This window comes from Pieris rapae, chromosome 18 (genome assembly GCF_905147795.1).
Source record: "Pieris rapae chromosome 18, ilPieRapa1.1, whole genome shotgun sequence".
In the NCBI taxonomy this organism is placed as follows: Eukaryota; Metazoa; Arthropoda; class Insecta; order Lepidoptera; family Pieridae; genus Pieris; species Pieris rapae.
In genome coordinates, this window is record NC_059526.1 from 3,532,526 (window position 1) to 3,559,811 (window position 27,286).

General features: G+C 30.6%; 1 protein-coding gene across 2 annotated transcripts; it reads right to left on the reverse strand.

The window, feature by feature from the left end:
- On the reverse strand, positions 1-27,159 carry LOC110999617 (glycine receptor subunit alpha-1). Of its 2 annotated transcripts, XM_045632246.1 has the most exons (12): positions 27,038-27,159; positions 24,422-24,514; positions 14,977-15,053; positions 12,846-12,945; positions 12,069-12,223; positions 10,152-10,184; positions 8,514-8,669; positions 7,581-7,721; positions 5,835-6,064; positions 4,721-4,861; positions 3,901-4,080; positions 1-2,658 (listed from the first exon to the last, which is right to left on the reverse strand). In XM_045632246.1, exons 2-12 carry the CDS (start codon positions 24,463-24,465, stop codon positions 2,506-2,508), a joined length of 1,410 nt encoding a protein of 469 aa, XP_045488202.1. In that variant the 5' UTR covers positions 24,466-24,514; positions 27,038-27,159; the 3' UTR covers positions 1-2,505. The 2 variants fall into 2 exon arrangements, with proteins under 2 accessions (XP_045488202.1, XP_045488203.1); XM_045632247.1 differs by lacking the exon at positions 10,152-10,184.
- Positions 27,160-27,286: the final 127 nt, after the last annotated feature.

A 27,286-nucleotide genomic window follows, 5' to 3' on the forward strand; every position in this document is an offset into this window, starting at 1 on the left:
AACGTGATTTTGAGAAGCAAGCATGATAAAACAATACTATAATATTTGAGTAATTAAATACTTATAAAGGCCTCATTCATTGGACAATCCGACATTATTCCCTCACCTTATTTACGTGCGAACGTTTGTGTTGTTACAACATACACTAAACCTGCTGAATGAAAATTTGACAGTTATGTTTTGTAATTGTGTATGTAGTGAGATATTCATGCTTCATAAAATAGGTGTTGTTTAGGTGTAGGTTGAATTTGTCTCCGTCCCAAATAGCAGAATTACAAATCAAAAATTTACGAATGCTGAGAAAACTTATCAAACAATTTCAGAAACGCTATAAAAATTTTATAGTGTCTGCATAGACAAAATTACACAATGATCGTTCCATTTTTAAATAAGCAAGTTGTGTAAAATCAGAAGTTTTATTTTATGTACATAACGCGTCAATAGCAAATTACTTATTAAAACATTATTAAACAATTGCAAATAACAGACTTGTTCTAGAACATCGTGAATAGAAAAAACAGATTTAAGATCTAAGCCAAGTCACAGAGCCAAATACAATAGGGAAGTCTTTCATCTTTTTGTTCTATCAAACAATAAAACGTATATTTTCATAGATGAATCCATATTTAAATGTCAATTTTAAACACGAAATTTCATTAAATTGTACATGCTTGTATCAACCATTGCGGTAAATTCGATTGAAAAAGTATTACTACTTCTATTATTATAAATGAACAAATTAATATGTATTATTTGTGCGTTTAATAAAACATCGATAATGTAATAACATCTTTACTATCACTAAAATCCATCTATTGAATAATTCTTCATAAGACTTTGTGAATTGTTAGAAACAACTAATACGTATAAACTAAATTATTTACACTGAATGTAAGTATATAGACAACATTTAAAAGAGAATACAGTTGTTCATAAATTCAGTTCTCTATACCTTAGACAAAGTAAGTGTCATTGATTAAAACATATCGATAAAATTTATACGCGCATTGTTCAATAATTGTGTTTTATACAGTAGATTGCAATTTTAGTTCCTTCGTTTTTTTTATTTATTTTTAATCTTGGTAGTTTACCACTTTCTGTAACATATCGTATAATTTTTTACATACAATAGTTTCTGATCATAAATAATATAGATTATTCACATATTTATAAATAGCTTCAGATAAATTAAATTATTATTTATATACTATACTATATTATTTGCAGCACCAAGACAAATAGCAATATACACTGTTAGCATACAGTAATTACCTAAACAGTATATATTAACAATAATGCGCAACAAATGAAAAGAAGTGACTCATAGACAAGGATACTTTGTGGCAGGCTACTATCGCTCAATCGAGAAAGCGTGATCGATTTTCATTATTTTGTGACAATGTCCGCCGCAAAATATTTTATGTAACAATACTTGTGTCGCTGAATTATGATTCATCGGATTCGTGTTGATAATTAAGTTTGTTCGATTCAAAGGCATATTCTTATCAACGTGATTCTTCAACAGACTTCCGGTTTTTTCGGATTGAAGGGGTTCATTTTAAGTGGGTTGTATTGTAAATCAAGAAGGGCATTTCTATTTAAAAAATCAGTAATAAACCTTCTTGTTACGATTTACTTTATATTCTGCTTTCAGTGTTTACAATGGGTCACAGAGTTCAGCTATATACCATTTTCTCTCTAAATTTACTTCGAAGTTTTTAAAGTTTTTTTTTGTTAGATTTGATCGATTTTCAGTTTCTGATATTTTTTGAATTTACATTTCGTTACGTACTTAAAACATATTTGTCTTATTCTATTTTTAATATGTGTATATTCTAGATTTTTTAGTGTTAAAATAATCTACTCAAAAGGTTTTCTTTAAGTAAAACTTTATAGTTGAAGTAAGCCATGGTTGTTTCTAAATTACGCCTGTTCTCTCGATTCAAATCTTAAACTCTCTTGTTAAGGAATTTCTTAATTTCACTCCGCCCATGCTGCACATAAGAAGGATGACTTACGTCTATATTAATTCTTATATATTATCACAATGTATTAAAGCTGTGATGGCTCGCTATACAATATTATAAGCTCATGATTTAAAGCTAACTACGTAACTAAAATATAACAGATTCTATTGTGCTCTGGGCACAGACGTGTTCGACGTTTTTAATAATTTGCTCATAACAAATAAATATATATTATATATTTCTAGATAATTCCATATTTTTCTATTATTATTAGCTAAAAATTTTCCTTGCGAATTTTTACTTGTACACAATCTTTATTTACATATTTTCTTTCTAGAATGTTTCAGTAAGTTTCTTAGAATTTTAAGAAAAATTAATCAAATATTTTCTTATACTTATTTTATTCATAATTAAGAACGGCATAAGATGTTTCTCAAATATGATGTACCTTTCTTGAATAGAACTCTTACTTATGTACAACTTCTGTCTGTCAAATTATGTCACCCAGTCATCTTTTTCTAAATAAAATAAGACTAAATTAATGTGAAGAACTCTTAGTTTTTAACAGTAACACAGGCCAGTATAAGGTAACAAAGAGAAGAAACAAAGCAGGGAATACAATTCTTGATAGTTTGTCTATTTCCCGCCACAATACTCTTTCTTGCCCCGTATCTGCATCCAGCCACGCAACCTGAAAGACAATTATCATAATGTTCAAATAAGTATCAAAACTATATTATACTAGGTATTGAATAAAAAGTGATTATGAGTAAGAAGCAAAAATATTTTATTAAATTTGATGTGACTTTTCATCGTAGTCACTTCTAAGACTCTATTCAATCACATACGTCACACTTTGTAAATCTATTTTGTAATATATAATATATATATACATATAATATATCTTCTTAATAAAATTCGTGATTCCTTAAAAATCGTGTACGCAACTGCATCATTATCTCCAAATTTATGGCATCTGAAATGTTTCTTTAACCGCGAAAATAAAAAGGAGCTAGGCCCGAAGCGTTAACAGCCATCGCAACTTTGTACTGTAGTACTGCGTTCTAAGTCCCCATAATATATAAATATGGATATAGCTGTATAGTTAAGAAATTTTTCTGAGAAAACCAAGGTGGTAATAACTTGATCGATGATAGAAAAGACAGCCTGAGATCTTACTGCCGGATGAAATCGCCTTACATTTTTCAATCTAAATGACGGTCTGTTCCAAGTCATGGACTTTTTTTGTTTCTAGGTCATAATAGTGAAGACATTTTTCGTCCTTAATATAACAGTGACTTCCTATAGATTATTTAAACTGCTATAAAACAAATTGTTACAGTACGATCCGCCAAGACAAAGTTTTGCACTTTTTAATAATTTCTTCACACCCGATGTAGGGCGTCCCGTACGGAGTAGACGTCAATGAAAGTTTTTCCTCGCGCGAACTCAGCATTTTAACGCGACGTAGAATATAGGGGATTTTAAAAACTTAATATTGCTGTCAGGTCTAGATTTATCAGCTCAGGCATAAATGATTTCAGAACTTTTAAGTTGTAACAATTTTTAAGAAAACGCTAACAAATAAACTATATATATGTTCACCATAGGTCCATTTGGATGTTATCATGACTGTCATTGCCGTAAGCTTAAAACTCAGTATTTGTTTAAAGTTTTAGCTTAGGTCCAACGTCATTAATTAAATTATGAAAACCATAAACTTTATTAGACTTACCATATATGACTATACCATTCATTAATTAATGATCTATGTACATCTAGCATGCTAATAAAAACGAATTATGTTATTTGTCGCATATTTAAAATGAATGCTTCCCAGATTATCAACTTAAGTGAATGTATATTTACTACTACTTAAAAATATTACATTTTCAATGCAGTACGCCCTATGTGTTTTTATGGGCAAACCTACTTGCAATATACTTTGCCTTCGCTCTCCCGCTAGGTGTGTGGGGGCGGCTGGGTTAGAATGCACTGCTGGGGTTGTGGCGGGGGGAGATGCGGGTGAGGTAAGATCAACCTTGCGACATCTGACCCCACTTCCCTCCCAGGCGGCAACTGTGCCACAGGATCCCTTCTCGCCATTTATGCGCTGTTAATTAGTTTTAAACAAATTATTTATAAATAATTACGTAACATCGTGGTAATGTGTTACTGGGTTTCCAATATATGAGAACCCAAGTATTTCATTAGATCATTCCTGTACAACATAGGTTTGTGACTAATATATTTAGTATATATTTTTTTAAATAAATGTCCAGTCGTTCGAAGCTGCAAGTAAGGAATAAGACAACAGTGGAATTTCCCATTTCAACTTAGGTTCCAATAATGTATTCGGCATTTGCACTTAGGTCCGAATGAGTAGGATGCTATTTTCTATAGTAAGTATATATATATAATTCATATTAATCAACGTAACCACAGTTACAAATTCGGTACCAATAATGCAATTATAAGTTAAATAAGTTGTACATAAAATTACAGTACTAGTATTTTAGATTAACTAATTAAAATTTGATTAATAATTAGGTATCAGTTATCTGTGACCATACAGGCCGTAACCAAATATTGGAACAACATAGCAAAAATAGAAGTATTAAAATATGAGAGAAACAGATACAACATTATGTATTATACATGTATATTTTCTAACGTACTGTACTGTAATGTACTCTACTTTATGCGTATTCTTAAGTTATGTCTGTATTCTGAGGAATTGCTATAATACTTACAACTGGTATTATTCGTGGAATGGCTTCCTGTGCTCTAGACTTGTTCATTTGATATTGTTTGTCTAACACTTTAACAACGACAAATTCGCTAAGGGCAGCAAAAACAAACATCATACAACCGGCCATCCACAGATCTAATGCCTAGAAAATATTGAATTAAATTAAAATTATGTCTATAGAATACTCTTGACATAAAGTGTCTGTCATTGACATTCACAACACTCTCTAAGCTAATAAACACTCACAAATAATACGTGAATTCACTTATCATAACGTTCACATTTGCCTGACTATTAAACAATAAAAATAAAGTCGCATGAAATGTTTGTAAATAGAATAGAATGGACATCTCTATATTTTATTTCATAATATAATGGTTTTTATTGACATTAGAATCCTCTCCAATATAAATATTTACAGCGCGTATTTCATAAGTAAAATATATTTTGCACTTGTCAAACACGGTCGACTAGTTTTTTAAAACACTTTAACCGTCGTACACCTCGATATCACAGAACAAAAGCTAGATTATTTCCTGAATGTATATATATTATATATATTCAGATTCACGCCTTTTCCCAAAGCGGTGGGCATACACCACGGATCTCCACTTGCTACGGTCCTACAATTTTATGACATTCGTTTCATATTCATATCATTACGTCCTCTTTACTCAATACTGCTCACGTATTATTATCATTATTACTTATTCTATCACGCAATATTACACCACACATACTTACTAACCCTCTCACATCCTGTGCCACACGGCAACTGTACTGTATGTTGAATCTCGTTTGAGATTTCTTGGCTATAAATAAAGGAATGCAACGCTTCATTTGCCCTATTTCTACCATTCACTCGTCTTTCTATTACATTCGAAGTAAACTTATCCACTTGTTCCACTTTTTCTCCATCTATCAGAATATCGCATACAGTCCTAGTGACATATTATTCATAATAATTTATAGTAGCGTTGATTATAATAAAGTCTAATTTAATGAACCTTAGACCTTCCATAGTAAATATTCAACACAAAATTGTTTGCTGGCTTGAAGGATAAAGTATGTTCACCTGAATTATTAAAGCTTTAATATAAAAGTGATGACCTCACCTTTACATAAGCAACGGGAGGTATATCAGCTCTTAGGCCTGTAAACATTGTGACCAAGGTCAGCATGCATGTGACAAGCAGAGTTACTCTTCCAGGAACTGCATCCAGATCCAACCAGAAGCTAAACCATGACAGCATCACTACTAGTGAGGAAGGAGCAAAGGTCTGTATGAGGTGATGACCGATTTGCCGCTCAAAACGAAAGTATACAACCAGGCGAGAGAAATTTCCTGCAAATGTACGTAAGAATATATTAAAGTAATAGTACGTAGATTCAAGGTGATTTCATAACTTATTTATCTAATGCGCGTAAATACCAACTTGTTTTATATAAATCTAGTTTGATATATATCAACATGTTAATAATATTCCTACGTTAATAAAAATCAAAGATACCATAGTTAGGTATCATATAAACGTGCGACCGTTTCGCGAAAAAGTGTCCATCAGGGCACTGCTAGGAATCGAAACTACAACGACAGGGACATGCCTCTACTATACTCCTCAACAGACTTACATTACGTTTTTTCTTCTTATTATATATTATGTAACCAATGAGGCTTAATTCTTAATGCATAATATGTATTTGCTAATTAATCCACGTACTGCTTACCTTGATTAACAAGTTCAATTATTTAACTATAAACTAATGTGTTATTTTCTGTGGTCGTTTGGAAGGCTAAAGCATCGTCTTATATTCTTAGATATAGAGGTAAATACAGTTCAAATAGATAAAATTATTGTAATTAATATTTATGGTATTGAAATCTGCTTCTCTGATGGAGTTTAACTTACAAAAGTTAACACTTCCCGACTACAGATGATGTACATATTTGCTTGACTATGTTTGCCTGTACGTAACAGGAACTAAACTCATCACATACACAATTTAATTAATTTATAGCGAGAACATACAACCTCTACTTTTTATTAAATTAATTTGGAAGCTTTTGACTGTTTAGTTAGTTGTAAGTAAAAACTATTTGCATGGGGTTATCTCTTACGTAGAATGGGTCTTATAGTTGTAGCCTATGGTTTCTGGTGCTTAGTGAAAACTCTAGAGAAGTGTTAGCCTAGTAAGCGTGCGACTCTCAACCCTGAAGTCGTCTATCCGAATCTGGCCTGTATCATAATGGATTTTTCTTTCTAAGTTCGAAACCAACAATTAATCCACACCGAAAGCAAACATCTTGAGGATACCGGTATGACTGTCGATCACATACTTCAGATTCTATGACTATGAAAGAAATATCACTCGAAAGACTCTTATGTCACTGTGCCACATATTATTATTATTACCTACGAATTTTGATTAGCAATTAGTATTTAAAGAAAAACACTTTTTTAACGGATTGAAGTTATGTATTATTGTAAACTTAAAATTATATAAACATAATTTTAAATTTATCCCACGTTTCGCGTGGTTTACAGCGTGTGTGGTCACGGTGACTGAAGACAAAAGGTGTTGAATATCAAAAAAGTATCACAGCTGTAGAAAATGTTGTATTATCTGTATTTATTTCCCCGGAGTTGGTATCGACTAAAAGATGTAGGGTTTCTGCAGAAATTACTCACGGTGTCCTCCGTTTTCGCGGATCGTTTGTGTTGAGATTTTAATTTGGATATTATTGGATTGGAGATGTTTGATAATTTTAGGCCGTCCTCTCTATTGAAATAGGAATAGCAAATAGTAATCTAAATAACATAATTCAATTATCATCGAAAGAATAAGTACTATCAACGTACCCTCTTTGTCAATCATCAATCCATCAGTCTCTTCTAATCTTAACGGCTCACCGATGTTATACTGAAGAAGCTTTAACTCTGGATTTATCGTCACCCCAGCTTCACTCCACTTAAACCGCACTTTCTGATTACTGTATGAAACTGAAAATTAATATATAATTTATAAATAAAAACCTTTCAAATTAAAAAGTAAATTCATAACGGTTACTGATAGACGCAGAAATGTGTCTGCCATGCCTGGGAATACTATTAGGAGGACGTTTTTATATTCTTTGATTTTCTTATGTTTTATTTTATTATATGTTTTATTTTTCTAATATTATAAGACTCAAAAATTTCTTTGATTACCGCGTCAATCTCTCGTTCTACTGGACCTAATTTCTAAATTAATTTCAATATTTGATTGCTCCAATCCTTTAGGTTATGTACATGGAAAAACTTATTTCCTGCTTGGTATAAGATGTGTACCTACGATGGGTCGTTAGACTTTTATAAACTCCTTTTTTATAAATTAAGTATATAAATAAAATAATTTTCTGTTTGCCAATATAATGCTAAGTAGATTAAGCCGCAGATTAACCTCTCGCCTCTGTCCTACGTATTCAAAACTTATTACATGGTTATCACATTAAACAATAAATTTATTACATTAAAATTGTCACGAATACTATCAAAATTAGATAAATTACATCGCCCTCTTACAATATCAACGACATGTTTTTTTTTGACATTGAGTTTAGTTTATTTTTAATTAACTACAGTATAAGTCTTATTTTTTTAGCAAGAATATAGTTCAATGGAGTAACGAGATATTATAACAGCTTATTAATATATTTATTGGGTATGATGTCTAGGGAATTTCGGAAGTTTAAATATTTGATATAGCCGTGTGGCAAAACCAACAAAGTACCGCAAGGTAAATAAATAACTTACAACTTTCTATATAAATAGGGCACGACTGTATGTCCATAGGATAAAGTTGAAATTCCATCTGACAGGCGATGATGGCGTGCATCCTTGCAGCATATCTGACAGTTTGATTCCTGTATAAGGTTACGGAAGAAAACTTGTGGGTGAGTTCTGCTATTTCTGTAATGGAAAAATAAAAATTAAATTAGATCTGCTGCTGATGCTGCTAATTTGCAGCATTATAGGTTCTGCATTCGAGTCACAGATTTATAAATATGTAGAATATTCTTTCTACATTCATCTATACTTTTAGTTATATATTTACATTTTTTAACGGCTTGAAGTTATGTATTATTGTAAACTTATAGTTATTTAATCATAATATTAAATTTAACCGACTTTCTTTAAAGTGTTTTTCTTTAAATGTGTAAAAGTTATGTTAATATAAGTCAATACTATATATATTTACAGTTCAAAAAATTCATTGACCCCAGAAAAAGTTATCAAACACATGTTCTGCCTTCAGGCATAATAGTAGAATATACAATACAAGATAATCATGAATGTTATTACAGAAACAAAATCTATTAGAGTTATGGTCTAAAAGGATGTCATTAAAGTGCTTGGTAAATTAAATAAAGATTGCGTATTGTTACAAATGTTTTAAAATAAAGTTTAATTATGAATAGTTTACAATTCATTGTAAAACAGGAACATTTCAAATATATTTTCTTAATTAAGGCTTTTAAAAAGGAAACGCGATAATTCAATTAAATCTTGAATTACCAAAATTGGTTATGTTTTTCATTTTAAAACAGTGATTCGTATTTATTTGGCTTTATTTAAATGAAGTGCACGTTATTTCACACATCAATTATTAATAAAAATTATGATGACTTCAAACAAGAAAACTGGGATAAACCAGCCCTTACTGAGGATGTAGATTCTAAATTTTTCCGTCACACATGGTTGTCATGATTAAGCGTAAGTCTGGGTTCTATTCGATACTTATATACGATGCAAGATATAATATGCATATAAATATGTATAATGCAATTACGTATATCATGTTTGGTATTGGTTCGTGTACTCCAAAACTTTGTAATTGATGAAATAGACAATAACACGACTCATGTCAACGCGAAGTTTCGTCAGATTGAACTCATTAAATTCTAAAAATCATGCGCTTTAAAGTCAATCTTTTTTATGGAATTGAACGCCTCTCTCGTCAGAGAACATAATTCCACTGATGAAATAACACTTTCATGGCAAGTTTGTTCCGCGCGTACCCACTTTAGCGTTATTAGTTCTACGAATAATGAAAGAACTATAACGGAAACAAGAAAATCGATATCCCTATTTATTCTACAAATCTGATGGTGCTGCACCTGAGCAAAGACTGTTTAATTTGTCATTATATACTGATCAAGCTCCACGTTCTCGCTGAACGTGGAACGATTATATAATTGAGACCGTTTTCTATATAAAAATAATATTAATATTTTTTATTTTAGTTAACAATTGCAATTTATAGTGCAAAGTGTGCTAAATTGAAATATTTATTTCAATAGTTTCTTATGTAAAATATAAAATACCAGAAAAATATGCAAAAAAATCGTAAAATCTAGGTGCTGGTGCAATGTGTTATATCAAAATGCATACCAGCTGATTGATGGCAAAAGTGACAGGCCCCTCCTAGAAGGTAAAATTAATATTACAATAAAAAACGCAAATTAGAGAAAATATAAAATGCCTCCATTCCTTTATACATTTTATGTTAATTAATCCTATTCAATTACCTAGAACTCAATAACATTTATTAATGGTCTAGATTAAATGTATTGCTTGAGGTCAACTAGAAAGTACCTCTGGGAGGTTCAACATATAATAAATGTAATCTATGCTTGCATCTATTTTTTTTATTCTGTGTAGCATCTACATATCTACAAGCACTTGTTTGGCACACTTGTAGTTTGCATGCTTTATGGTCCCATTATAAGCGATACGATTCTGTTTCGGCCCGTCCGTCACTTTTTTATACAACTCATCATAAACGAAAAACATACGAGAATTTATCACAACGAGACATTGTCATATCAAGTGTTCTGTCCTTGTTTCTTATTGATATTATATCAATCTCTAATAAGTTATTTGTAATACTCCGCCGTATTATTATTATTATTATATATTCCTCATTTCCATGTATGTTGTTCTCTGTAAATTAATTTCAGAGGAGCCAAAAAATTAAGCACAATTAGTCGATCTATAAGTTTATCTAAGATGTTTGGAGTTGGAAAGAATATCATTAACTTTATTAGAATTTCTACTAAGTAACTTTCTACTCGACTGTATGTTTGTATATTTAAAATGTTATAACATCTTTCTAAATTCGGAGATCTTGTTATAACAATTTTGCAAAGTCAAAGTATCTTATTCGTATTTCTTTAATTATATTGGGAACAAAGTTTAACCAAAATTTATTATAGATTTGGATTCTAAGGCGAAATTTAAAATATATTTACAGTCTTCGTTCTGTCTAGGTTCGATTTAAAATAATTAGATTTATTCTAGTTCTATACGACCATCTAAGGTGTTCTATGCTACAGTTCCTTTTTTTAATTACATTGAATTAATCTTTAGCTTGTTCACTGGTAGGTGATTATCATATATTTTTTTCACACTTAGATATCATAGAATACCTGTCTAGATATTTTGTGATTGTTAAATGGTATTTTATATAATTTCAAAGCTGTTTTTTTGAATCTTATTAAGAGATAGTAGAAATATTATTATATTACTATTGCAAAATCTCTTTTCTTATAGAAAATATTTCTAAACGTTAGTGTCAACCAAAATAATATACTATTACTACTGTAAAGCGCACACTTTCAGTCGAATTTCGCTAGAGTTATTATATCGTAGCACCAATTAATTTATATAAGTACATCTATTATCATTCGTTATATAATTATAGTAAATCATAAACATATAAAATAACTTTATTTTGTCTAATATTAAGAATACTAATTATGATATTTTTTTCTACTACAACGGTACTTAGAGAGAATGCTTTTAGAACACGAGTAGGTGTTGATAAGTCTGAAGAAATAGCGACTGTTACGAAGTTGTAAACTAATTTCAACTCGGTTAGTATGATTTAACAACTAAAGAACAAACTCTGATGGTTTTGGTAAATTGTTATCCATTTTATTCATGATATAAAATAAAATATAATATAATATAAAATGTAATACTGCCTAATATTTTTTTTAAATTCTGTATGTATATGAAATGTAAATGTGTATTGGATTTACTGCTTGGAATGACAAATAGATGAGTTCAAGAATCGACTAGAAAAATAATACCTTCTTATGGAAATTTACCCAACAGTAAAAATAAGCTTTCTAAAGGACAATTTTTGGCCGAAATTTTCAATAGGACTAGTGTTAGTACCACGCTAAAACAGTTATTGCTTTGTGGAGTCTAAGTGGTCAAGTTTGGGTCTGCCATTTCTGTTAAAGACAACTAGAGGCAGTACATTGTGTTAAAATAGAAAAACCTGGTACTTATTTGACATACCTGTGACTTTAGAATTCAAAAAATAAGGATCTGGATGCCACAGATTATCAAAAAACTCTGGAGGTAGTGTGACGTGATTATCGCCTTCCTCAAATATATCATCAGGTAGCTGAAGACGGCTCTCGATCCATGTTTGTCTTATAAACATATCCACTCTGGAAAACGAAATAAGGTTTATTAAAATGATTGTCAATAATATAATTACTACAATAGATATAATAATTTATAAATAATATAAACGAAAAGTATCTCGACTAGAATTCATTCCATATAATTTCTAAATCCAATCCAATATAAGCCAATCCTTACGGCTAGTTGAAAATTCCATTCCTTTATTATCTCCACATTCGAATTTAATTCTTATCTGTGGCTACAGAGCTAACAAAGCGAGCTAGCAAAAGCAACATCTTTTGCTGACTGACTCTGGCATAAATAATGTGGTTGCCTTTAATACTTCATATGCCTTACTCAAGCCTTCAATAGCAACTTTGACTTATTTCTGTCCTTTGTGTCTCCTTTGTTTTTGTATTTCAACCTATCATGTCCTGTCATGTCAAGTTAAAAGATACTTTTTCCGGGACCTCCATCCTTCATTTAAAAGTCCGTAAATAAAACAAAAACAAAACAACAAGATTTTTCAAACTAATTCACCTTCATTAATAAATGACGGTAGCTAACGGCTACTGAAATTTTAACAAAACAACCAAGTCATTTATTCCACGAAAAATCCATTTATAAAGTTGGGCTACAGAACTTCTTTAACTTTATAAGACTTACCTAAAATCCATATCTTCAACATTAATTGAATTTACATCCACAACATATATACTAAATTCAACAATTACTGGTTGTCCTTTGCGTGAAGGAGGGCGCATTTCTGAAACAATAATTTTTTTATATATCTTAAGACATATCGCTTCATGCACATCAAAAAACTGTTTGTGAATAGTTGGGATTGAAACGCTCAGAGTTTGAGTAATTTTGAGTCTCTGGTTTTAATCAATTTATGTAGGTAAAATTTTAATTTAATTTTAAATAAATTATAAAATTGTTTAACGCTATTTATATCGATATAATAAGCTCTAATTTATACGAGAAGGTACATATAACGACTAATGAACTACATAAAACTACTAACAGAATTTCATAAAAAGAGACGAAACATTAGAAAGTTTGTATTGTCATTGAGACTTAACGTTGACAAAAATGTAGAAAAACTACATCAGCTAATCTTACCGATGAGCATAGAATTGTGTTAATTATGTGTATATTTTTTATTAATAAAACATTTGTCAAAAGTATTTTCATATCCAGGTCACGAATTTTCATAAAAATTAAAGTAAAACAAGTCTTTTTCATAAGTTTATGTTGTAAAACTTTGTTATACTTACAACTTGTACTGGTACAAATCGAGTTTGGAAAATAGAACTTTAAACTTATAGGCTCATTATTTTAGAAATATTATTTTCCATTTCTATATAAATAATATTGATACTAATTTAATACATTTTAATTATAGAGTACATGCTTAACATTAATTACCTCTTGGGATCGTCCGCTTATTTAATAATACTTAGGGCCTGTTTAACAATTTATGGATAAAGTACCAAATAGCTATGCAACACATAAATTATTCGAATGATAAAAGTTCCGAATAAGATACATCGCGTTTTGATGTATAGCGCTATTAAACAGTCGTGAAACGCAAAAATACTGTTTATCGTACCAATAAGTAATAAATAGCTTATTTGGAACTTATCCGGACATTGTGAAACGGACCCTTAGTTTCCTACCTGTTTATAAAGAAAAATCAATAAAATACATATCCCAGACCTACTTGTACCGACGCTGACTTAATATACTTAATAATTTAAGAGTAAAAAGTCGATAAACTGTAAGTGCATATTGGACACGTGGCACAGACATTTTAGTATCGGTTATTTTAAATAGCTTTGCGAGTACTACTCGCTTAAATAAAATTCTCTCTAACCGTCCACGTACTTTGTAACTTCCAATAGCGTAAGCGATTCCACCGGTAAGAAATATCGTAGTTCTCTTTATGTATATTGATTGGTACAGAGTATGGACACTGATCTGAACGGGGGCAAGGGTCTCTCGCTAAAAACGTTTGTTGAAAAGTAAGCCGTAAACGTCGAGTTATGTAAATAATGTAACGATTTTGTACCCAGTATTACTGATTTATTGACTGGACTGGATATTAAATAAATCAAGCCATAAGTTTATGTATGTAGACCTTATTTTCTGAAAACCAACGACTGAGGACGACGCATAATAAACGACGAGATTTTCGTGTACTGGAGAGATGCAAGACTAAGGGCCTGTTTCACAATGTCTGGATAAAGTGTAAAATAGCTATGCAACACATAAATTATTCGAAATATAAAAGTTCCAAATAAGATACTTCGAATTTCATGACGTATAGCGCTATCTGACAGTCGTGAAACGCAAAAATACTATTTATCTTACCAATAAGTAATAAATAGCTTATTTGGAACTTATCCGGACATTGAGAAATAGGCCCTAATAAGTTATGAAATAGAATTGTACCGAAAAAGAATTGTAGGGTGCACACCATTTCTGGGTATTAAAAGAAATATCTCGTATATCTAACACTGCACCCCGCGCCTGCTTATTGTTTCCGTCTCTTCACTTAAATTTTATAGAAACCTTTAAATCCAGTTCCCGCCTTTACGATACACGATGAATTCCTGAATCTAAAACAAGATTATGCTAGTGAAACATGAAGAATCCTCGTCGCTTAGAATTTGACAAGCTTGGTCTCTGTCTAGCCTATATATGAATAATTTAACGTACAGACACTCTAAAGAAAATTATTCTATTTACAATTATGAGTTATATGTTATGTAATAGGATTCATAACCTTTACCTTTTACGTATGTTTCTGGTAGAACAACTCTGGGTTTCAGGGTGTGGTTTCGTTTCGACACTACATCATTGCACAACCTGCAACAAAAATATCATGAATTCTTTTATATCGTTCTAATCGGGTTTGGAGTTGTTAATAATTTTAAAACCAGACTATGATATAACACTACGACTAATGTACTGTTAGGAATATATTGAAAGATAGCGAAATTTGGGGTTCAGACATTAACTGTTTTGCGTAAATATCTAGTTAGTTCCTCAGACTCAACACCCAAAATGAGTAAATTTTTCAAAATTAATAAAAAAAATACCAATTTTCATCAAACATCTACTGAAAGAAAGCGAAGAGTTCTCCTCCAGCCAAACTTTTTCACAGATATTTAATGGAACTAATTGATACCGCAGAGTTTTCATATCAGTGCAATAATTTATTTTTATTTTATGTAGTTAAAAACTAAGAAAAATGCTTATTACTTTATTTTTTCTCATTTTTTTCAGAATGCTGAAATGCGCTGGTAGAGCATTTTACGCTAAGAACATTTTCTGGACTGGAATGTCCAGAACTTTTAATAAAATCTATAAGGGACTATTGAAGTATTTGTGTACCATGCGCTCTGCTAATTTCACAGAGACTTTGACCTCAGTACCTAGGGCTACATTACATAGTATAATTTTGTTAAAATGAAGACTATAAAGTAAAAACTAAAGTGACATCTATCTTTATTCTATAATGGAGTCAAACCAGGTTGACAAAAAGAACCTATTAATTTAACCTCTTTTCTTTATTAATAATGAGGGTAAATACATAACAAGTTGCGGAATATATATTAGGTTGTTCGTTTTCCATATTTATTATTTTCGCGGAGTCTCTGAAGTTTAAGGTTGCTTATCGCTCTTATGCGTTGAATGTTTGACAGAGCAATATCGAAATAGTTTTTATTGAGGAACTTGTTCAAGGATTGGTTTCCAGACTGTTTAAATAATCTTAGGCTATTATTAATAAATTGGGTTTTCATTTTACGGTCTACAATAGTTCTTTAAAAAAATATTTATAAGTTATAAATGCTGACCAAGGTTTTAATAGATCGTCCATGGGTACTGTATGAATAGCGTAAAACGTACAATATTTGCAAGAAAGTGTTTATTTATTACAAGCATGCTTAATGTCTAAATATATAATAATATAAAATTCTAATATAACAGTGTGGTTACAAAATGTGTTACATGATAGAACAGGGCTCAAACGGGCAGGAGACTCATCTGATGTTGAGTTATACCGCCGCCCATGGACACTCTCGATGCTAGAGAGCTCTCGAGTGCGTTGCCGGCCTTTTAAGAATTTGTACGCTCTTTTCTTGAAGGACCCTTAGTCGAATTGGTTCGGAAATACTTCAGTGGGCAGCTGGTTCCACAAAGTGGTGGTGCGCGGCATAAACTGTTACATGAGAATCTAAAATCTTTGTGGAATTAGTATGTATATAATTTGTATCGTAAACTGTTTTATAATCTTAGTGATTATATATATAATACTTAATTTTAGTATAATATATATAATAATACTTATTACCATACCAGCCATTTTATAGTATTTATTTTTTGTATATTGATAAAATATATATGACAAAAGAAGTTTGCCGCCTCCGCTAGTAAAATAAGTAAAGGTTTATTCCTGGTGGCATTTCAATATTTTCTCCTGACACAATAGAAGTTACGACTGCAAATAGGAATATATAGTTTTAATAACTCGCAGGAATATGTTACATATTTCTCCTCCGACTTACGCTCGCCGAGGCCGCTGAAAGATATGCCATAGAAGCGATTAAGACGAAGAGCCATTAAAATATACTCTATAGTTGCCTATTTGACGTCACTGTATCAAATATAATTTAACTAATAAACCATATATATTATATACTATAACATTACCGAGTGTCGGTACAAAAATAAGTATATGGACCAAGTAATTGTATTTAAAGTATTGAAGTTAGCAGTTAAGTCGTTGAAAATTTAATATATTTGTGAAGACGTCTGGTACTGGACTGTCCAGACATGTTCATAATAAAGAAGACTTATAAATATTATTATATGAGTGATTAAATTTGCTCGCACGCTAAAAGAAAACATTGTAAGGAAAGCGGCATACCTAAGACTAAAAAATCAACGGAATGTGTCAGGTTGAGAAGACAATTTTATTACGAAATGGATACAGAGAGGCCAACACGAAGGCTAGTGCTAATGTTTTTTTTTTTTTTAAATTAAATCGTAATATCATTTGTAGTTGCGACAGAACCACAGCTGCATATGATAGGTCTAGGCTGCGTTTTCTAGAAAAAAATATCAGCAAAGATATGATATGAAGTGCGTACTGCAACTGGTGATTGCATCGCGTATACATAAATTTCAAAAAATCGATTTTAATAATGCTTTTAAAAAACTGTGAGTTCAAAAGACTTTTTTGTTGGTCTTAATTTTCTTAAACCTCCTTCCAAGCTTTGTCCCAGGTAATTAGCCTTCTGTGTCGGACTTTTTTTCTAGTTCACATAACGTTATAATTCACCGCACAAAAGTTGCTTGAATAGTATCATTGATTGGGGCAATATCAAGTTTATTAATAAATAGTTTGTAGAAAAAGTATGTTGTTGCTGGTATAAAAGTGAAAAAACGGCGTTGGCAGAATATCAACATACCGAGTACTAATAAATCAACTCAAATGTGGAAAACAACTTATTTATTAACATTTCTTTACATTACAATATAAAAATTGAACATAATTAAATGAAAGGAGGGCATCTGGCGGCCTTATGGCTTTCGAGCGATTTCTTCCAGGCAACGTTCCAGGTTACGAATTAGACCTATAAACCCCATTATCAAACTTTGAATTTCCAAGTTTTGAGTATATTTTTTTAATTTGAGTATTTAAATAAAGTAGTTAAAATTTTCTTTATTTAAAATCGGTAAAATTAGATTAACTTAATCAAGACGTGATAAAACGACATAAAAGTATAGAACTTGTGATAGCGTGTACATAGTTCGTGACTGTCTGGTCTTATTGAATACTTTAAAATCCAAGGATTTTTATAGGTATCAACTATAATCACGATACGATTTTGATATATATCTTTATTTAATATTCGTTACAAACAAAGCATTATATGAATTTGAACAATTTTACACGTAAGTTACGTGTAAGATGGTGGGTTGGTACAGTAACGAATGAATCATTTTAAAAGCCGAAATTTACATATATTTTTTAGAGTAAATGCTATTTATTATTTCGTTACTCATAACTCAATGATTATAAGAGCCGTGACGCACTGTTGACTTGTTACATGCAACAGTCTCTCGGCGACCAAGACATACTGGGGCCAGGACAAAAAGCTGAGCGACATTTTTCCAAGTACATTCATGCATGAACGTCGGGTACACCGTTTACACAAACGGAGGCTTGTTGTATGTTTTGATCAGAAAATATTTTATGAAGGCGTTTCAAAATAACTCCGCGATAATATGCTGAGTCCCGATTAGAATGTTCGTCAATCCCAAATACTTTTTCAGGATTATATTTTTTCTGTATCGAAAGCAGATTTGTGAGTGACGTCCAGCCGTGAAAGTCTCTCGCATCGTCCATTGGGTGTCGTGCTCCTTTTGCCACCCACTTGACGTTGCCAATACCACCACGGTGAATCGTAGCAGACGACCAAGTGCGTATCACCTATTTAAACTATATATAGAAAGTACGTAATGACTTTAAAGTTTATGTAGATTAATTAAAAATTACAGTAGAGGGTAGGTTATGATACCATCGTAACATTAGTATTAAAACTTCAAATAATTATGTAACATTGTTAGACGGGAGCACTAACACGGGAGGCGTTAATATCGCCCACGCCAAGAAATTTAATATAAAATTTTGACAAGTCAACTACAAAATACTTTAATCTTTAAAATGGAATTTTAAAATAGACAACTTTACAACTAACATAACAGTGTATATGCCACTGCGGTATTTACGAGCCAAAAAAAAACTTTTAAGAATTTTAGTTAATACAGGAAATACTGACTCTTGCAAGCCTCTCTTCATTCTGAACAAAGTCCTTACCCTACCTAACATATTTATGTATACTGGAAGCATGTACATTTATTCGTAAATATCCTGAGTTTAAAAAAAGTTGATACAAAGGCCCTTTACTCTCGGAGACCGTTTTGTAAGGGCCAACTGGTTCCACCTATGTCCAGATTGGGATTGCATCAATCAGGACCATTGACCTCCTCAATAAAAATATATAATAAATTACCGGAAAGTTTGAAGATCGAGGCAAATAACTTGAGGTTTACAATCTTTAAAGAAATTAGTATACGAAGTGTTATTTCACTGTTACAGAGTATTTACCGATAGATTTCAATTTATTTATTAAAGTTAAGTTTAATAATGCTAAGTACATTTTTGCAATGTGAAGCCAAAGCAAGTATGACTAGAAGTAGAAATGTATAAGAATAGAATTAACTTTGGTGTAGCATGCCCTCTCATAACATTGCTGTGCCTAACCAAGGTTCTTATTATAATAAATACTGGAGAAACAGACATGTCTTACTGCCACTGCTATCTATATTCTATACTATAATACAGTATGAATACACGAGAGCACAACACTCACTGCGAAATTTACAGCCACCATAAAATCCTCCAGATCTTGTGTAATACTATTACTTTAGTAGAATATTGTTTCTAGGCTAATACTAACTTTCACAACATGAGTTGATGATGAATAGTTTTATAAAGGAAATATCATTGTAATTTCAGTTTAAAGAAAACACTTTTTTACCGGATTGAAGCTATGTATTATTGTAAACTTATAAAATTATTTAACATAAATTTAAATTTATCCGACGTTTCTCGTGCTTTACAGCTTGCGTGGTCACGGTGACTGAAGACAAAAGGTGTTGGATGTCAAATAAGTATCTCAGCTGTAGAAAAAGTTGTATTATGTGTATTTATTTCTCCGAAGTTGGATCTCAGTTTACCAAATTTTACAAAAGTGACATTGTAGCAATGACATGTAAAAATAATTTTAAGAAAATCGCAATGACTTAATCGCTACCTAGATCTTAGAAAGACACTAACGCTTAGCAATTAAATAATTTAGATTTAAACATATTTATGTGAACAATTCATAACCCTACATCTTTTAGTAGATACCAACTTAAACAAATTATATTTAAATAATTATAAGTTTACAATAATACATAACTTTAACCCTTAAAAAAAGTGTTTTCTTTAAATGAACAATTCATGTTAAACTTAACCATTATAAAACTGGTAACATTGCCCCTATTTTACTAATCAACCCAGCGAGAACAAAGAAACAGAATATCTTTGATATACTCCCTTCTTTGAATTTTCTATAAAAATACTTTATTTTTAAGACATTCTTCATTTCTTCAACTGTAACCTCACCGATACTACTTTTTCATTCAAATTCAAAATTCAAATTTTTCGCAATGTTAACTGTTGAGGATTCTATTATTTTGAAATGACATTTTAAAAACCCATTGGATCGACACAGTTGATTGACTGCAAATCCCATGAATCCATATTGTAAGATATTTTCATGTCATTTCATGTAGAAAATGTTTAGTAGAGGATAATAATGTAGTTTTTTGGAATTCCCTAGTTGCCCATTTATTAGTTTTAGCTTGGCATTGCATTTATAAATAAGTATATTCAGGCCAAGGCAGCAATCGATTATTTTACATCACGCTATCCTATATTTAGTTTCAATTGTTATTTTGTATTAAATCCCATAAACTCAGCAAATTATTGGAAAATTCAATGATTGGGGCTTTTGTCTTGAGAAAGTGGCTCAAATACAAATGGCCATTACAATTGAAGGAAGGTTTAAATAATTCCTTGATGTAAATATATTTTACAAATTAAAAGTTTAGTTTCCAATAGAGGATTTATTACTGTTTACATAACACATACAAAAATGTAACAGTGAACTTATTTTTTTTGCGTAAACTCTAACTCCATTTCCATAAGTCAAATGTCAACGTTCAAATATATAAATTGGTTTGATAGCTCTTGAAAGTAGATATAAGTTTGAGTGAAATTCTAGAATACACGCCTACGTCTACAAATTCCATTTCAGTTTATTAAATAAATCGCGTCAGGTCAAAGAATTCACGAGCTATTTTACACATTAGAAATTAGTAAACATCCAAGGTTAAGGCCACATATTGTTACGGTAGCCAGGCAATCAATCACAGCGATAAGAACTTGATAAAATCACAATAGATTCGCTACTGATTTTCCCTTAAGGGGTTAAATGAATTGGAGCTATCTGAATAAATAACCATCTTTAAAGGACTATCTAATTGAAAAGGAGTATTGACGTGATATTCAAAGTGGTTTGAGTTGAAATCAAAATATAAAATCGCGTTGTATTTTATAATAAACGCGTAAATAAACGAATATTAGAAATTATTAAACAATAATTTTGTTACCTATAGCCGGCCTCGAAACGCCTTTACAAAATAAATGTTTAATTAAAACCTGTAGTTAGATAAGGGTGTTGATAATATTACTTCTCTCTCAAAGGCCGGCAACGTACCCACTAAAATAGGTGTTCAGGGACTGATAAATGCCCTTTTGGGCCTCTCGTAGCCGTATATAACTTCTATAGCTTTAAATACATACATATTATAATTTTTAAATAAATGGATACACGATAAAGAAACCATGTGGAACATTGTATCGCCATCTTGACGTAATACTAAAAATCCAAATTCTCTGATCAAAGAAAACTTAACTTTAAAAAAATACATTGCTTCATTCTGTTATTTGGAAAAAATGTCTTAGCTTTTACACATTTTATATTACATTGAACCATAATGTACTCGTAACAAAGTAAAAGCCGTAGGCATCATTTATAAAATATGTTTATCAATTTGGAAATCTCTTAAGCCACGGTTTTAGAAAACGATTGAGAAAAATTTCAAATTGAATGATAGTCTTACATTTCTTTATATATAGAAAGACGTGTAAGGCATGGATTATCGTGAATAACGTGAACAATTGTTTTTGTACGTCATGAGTTTTCAATTTAACGAAAATTAAAAGCCTTATCATGTATTGTAATTAAGTTTTTATTTAGATAGTCATGTAAAATTTACATAATGCTACTTATTTTAATTAAAAAATTTAGCCAATACTTATTACCACATATACATATGAAAAACATTGTGTACCTGGTAGGTATACAATGTTTTTCGTACCAAGACAATTTCCGAATAATTTATTGGTTAATATGTTTGTGGCAATATGTGAGTGTGTGTTTTAAAGATATCATAAAAATCCGTTAGATTTGATCCGATTCCTTTCTTCATTTTCTTCGAATAGACTCGAGGGATTAGACATAATATATAACTTGGAGATAAGTCTTTGGTTACGGAAAATCCTGGCTGAGGATATTTTTAGATTTCAGTGAACAAGGAGATATTTCCGCGATTGACTGCGAACCTGTATTAATTGACACCACAATGAGAAGAAAAATAACGAATATCTATTTACAAAGTTAGCCGGTAACATATTATTCTAATAGAAACAACACTTTCTCTATTTTATTCGCTCAAAGTATTCACAACAATTGAACCGTCTTATCGCTGAAAAAACATTACCTATCGTTTGATATCACTATTGACATTGAGCTGTCAGGTGGCAGCGGTGAGTCAACAAATTTTCACTGAAATAAAAAATAACTACACATATTTAATTCAGAGGAGTTTTCTTGACATATATTTTTTTTTAAATTTGGCACCTTAAATTGGTACCATTGTCACTAACAACTCTCTGGGCCTCAAATTTCTGTTCCTTTTTTTTCTAATAGGTATGTAGGTGATCAGCCTTCTGTAGCTGACATATTCCGTTTTTTTTGTTAAAGCTTTCCTTGCGTAACACAGTCAATTGGATTTTATTAATCTTGTCTTCTTTGCGATTATTTTTTTTAAATTTATTTAAGCGGAACATTTTAATAACAATAACTGATATACCCTTAAGTTCGGGAAATATTAAATACAGACCAGATTAAGGAATAAGAAAATCTAAAAGCGCAGACAACTTTAATTTGCAGGAAAATTGCAATATTTATCCAGATTATATTAATTATTAACCTATGCTGTACAATACTGATATTTTGTTAATAACAGCGCAGCTTTTGAAACATAAACTTGACCCTCATTTACGTCTAAGATTCTTGTTACGAGCTAGGGGATCGGATAGAGACACGAAGCTATATTTGAATTAAATCAATGATATATTTTATTGCACTAAAGATGCGCGTATTTTTATTCAATTTCTGGGAATAATCGTTAGATATATTCGCGAACTCCGGGCAAGACTTGTGACGTTGTAGATTCTAGAATGTTCGGTCTCGTTTGCGTATCATTCCATCCTCGTCACACACCTAAAAAGAGCACTCAACAATGACCCTTCATTGAAATGTGTGTAACCAGTCCTTAAAACGCCTGGAATCTATTTACCTGAAATATTTAACATTGCTCTGAAGCAGCATGAAATAATATTTAAGCCTGAAAACGACAGAGAGAAGCCGCTCTGTCAAGTACATTTAAATTAGCTAAAATCCATCTCTAAGTTGTAAAAAAATCGTATGAAATGTTTCGGACCCGTCTTTGTAAAAACATTCATGATAGATTCGAATAAAAAAAGGTAAGATGGCACTACACATTAAACATAACGAACTTCTGCTATTTCCATTCAAGGCTCAAAATGTAATTAAGATAGCATTCTTAACATTTATTCCAACTGTTTACAGAATACGACACTATGTGTAGAATACAATTAGTTTTTTTTAACAGTCTTACGTATGTAAATTGACTATTTTATTGTGGTATGTAAAAAACTTGTATTCCTTTCTTTATATTAGTGAAATATATGAAAATGAATGTACCAAAATATATTTTATTAAATAAAAAATGTATGAAATAATTATATCAGAAATAACTTTTTTTAAATTGTACAGCAGTTAAACGCAATGATGATGAAACCATCTCATCATCATCTGTGTACTTGAGTACACAAATGGTTTCATTTTGCTTCGAATGCTGTCATATCGCAATCTCAAATTACAATCTATCAAACGACTTATCAGCTGAATGTAATAAAATATACAGGCTAATTAAGTATAGAAAATATACTTAATTAGCATAATTATCATTGCAAGATGTTGAAGGTTTTCTTTTAATTATTAACCATGAATTACTGGTTTTCATTGTTGTTTTTTAAATATAAATGATAGAAAAGCATTCATTAACTCCTGCTTACCAAATGTATGTAGCTTCCTATGAGGGCAATTTACATATATATACATTTATATAACAAATTCATAAATTGTGACAATTTAATTCAGATTTTGTAAAAATTCACTCACCATACTAAAAAGAAGAATGCCGTCTTCCATATGCATTTAATCATCTTCTGTGGAGAGATGCTTGATGGCGGACATTACAATGCCGCACAATATCTGTAAAATAAAAATCTCTAAATAAATAAATTAACTATATGCTGGATTATATTGATTCTTCATTGTAGGGTATTTTATAGTAGCCTGTATAAATTGTATCGTTATAAGATAATAGTATAGTACAGTGTATGGATCGATCATCTTTTAGATAATCTTTTTGATACCCGATAGGTGCAATATATATCCTAATTTAACAGACACTAACACACATAGTTAATCTAAGTGGTACAAAAATATTAATTATTTTTGACAAAAACTTCCTAAAACTTATTTAATGTTTTGATAACAGTATGTGTATCCGTGTGAAATTATTATTTTAGTTTAATTTAAAGTTTCAGTAAGTGAAAAACGTAACTGTTACTGAAGGCTAAGCATATTTAATATGAATACAATCAATAGTATCGAGTCAAGAATGTCCTACTTTTGTTACAAATAGCCTCTTACTACAATACGAATGAAATAGAACTCCTAACTTCTTAAGTGTCATGTTTAATGTTTAAAGAACTTTATTTCTTTATGGCTTAAATGCTATATTTTGTTACATGAACTTAATATGAACGAACGAGATACACGTCGCCATCAGCCGTCCTATACTTTTCAATTCAAGTCTAAATCATTTATTTATGTAGGTAACTTAATGTAAACTTAAAAACGTCCAAAAAAATACATTAAATGCAATTTAATTTTACATTTACTGCTAGTTCTCAAATCAAGGGCGTAGAACGGAACTGGCAATAAACTCTCCGCCACTCTTTTTAAATGCCAAGATTTTTCTTTATTCACAACGTTTGTAAGGAGCTTGTTTTACACCATGTTCCTTATGACATCTTGAGTAATAAATAAAGTTTTAAAAAAGTAATAAATTTAGTCTACTAGGCTCAATCTGAAATATCTCTTTAATACTATTTTGAATTTGTTAAACGCACTAATATTACAAACAAACGCTCCAACTAAGAAATATTAAATACAAATAATTGTAACTAATGTTCATACTCAATGAATGAAAACTATCTTAAATACCTTCAATGAAGTTTTGGATTTAGGAATTGCATTTTCTCGAAAATATTATTGATTAATTTAGAACGTTAAAGTTTGCATTGTGACAGTTAGCATAGTAAGTGTGAACTGGTCATCCATGATCCTATTTGTTTGAATTGATAAATAGTATATCGCAATGAACAAATTGCAATCCAAATATTTACTATATGTTGACACTACAATGAAAATTTCTTAATAATCTTATTTAATTGTGTTCTCAGGGACGTCTTTTAAATAAATTTTGAATCATTATTTTGTTCTCTTATTTTTCATATAAGATTAAAATAATTACATTATGAGTTTTCTCGAGTCTCAAACGATTGCTAAGTTTCCTCAGAGATTCAATTAGAGTGAATCCTTGTAACACGAGTTTTATGTTGCGAGAGAGATTTCCACGAACAGGGGCTAAAAATCTTTGGCCGCGTTATGTAATATAAAATTAAATTGATTTCATTTAATTTATTTAAAAAGAAATTGATTTAGTATAGAAAAACTGTTAATATTCAAAGAAATGATAACCTCAAAGTTCTTGTCCAATTGGCCAAAGCAGCCTCTAGTCTACCAGTATCTAGATAATCATATTATGTATTATCAAATTTTTTATGCAAAAAAATATAAATTTTAATTTAAAGTTTAAATTATTGTTTGTGTGATAATTTTTACTTTATTAATAGAATTAATCTATATAGATTGTTTAACAAAATATTTAAAAGTTTTTAATGTACTAAAGTTTAACAACTCAGTCACTTGTCATAGACGACAATGACTGTAAAACTGACAAGGTATTAGAAATAGCACTCTCTTAACTCGGACAGTATTATCACGTGAAGGTTAAGTGAAACAAATGGTTATGTCCTATTGAACGAGGAAGATCGCGGATTAACGTCATAAATGGTCCACTCTACATCGTTCCGGACGGTCAGTGTAAGGATGAAATTTTTGGAACAGTTTTTGCCAAGTCCGAATAAAATGATATTAGCGATAATTTCATTTTACCAGAATCTAAAAATTCATGGAAAATAGTGATTAATTTTTTTATTAAATAATTTTACTAGAAATGCCGCATTATCATTTTGGGTTTTGGAATTCACGATCTGACATTTGACGTGATTAACAGCTACACGAAAATTTTCAGCAATAACGAATTTAATAAGCACCCTTTACAATTATTGAAGAAACATATCAAAAACTTAAAAATGTATTTCAATTAACCAATAGAAAATTATATATGTAGTTAATTATATATTAGAGAAAATAGGAGGAGAGTAAAACACGTTACGATTATTTACTATAATAATATTATAATTATAAAACTATTTTTGTAAATTCATCGTAAGAAAAATTCAAATAAAATATGTTTATTGTCACTTGTATCATAAAGAACGCTTAACATAACAAATAAACCATAATAAAACTAGCGCGTCACTAAAATGTTTTAGTCAATTTTGTAGAATAAAATCATTCAAGAGTGAATTTAATTCTTACCAATCGATCATGATGGTAAAATCCACAGAACACTCACAATTTTTATTTAATTTAAAAGACTAAAAACTTTTTTTTTATTTCAAAGGATTTCAATAAGTCGTGTGAAGTATAGCCGCGTCGCTTTTAACTGAGTAGCTGCAGAACGGCTTGCGTGTTTGCTAGTAGACCCACCAGGCTTACCAGGGTTCGTCAACCTTTAATTATTTATGATAACATAACGAAAGTTTATTTATTTATTCCTTTACTTTA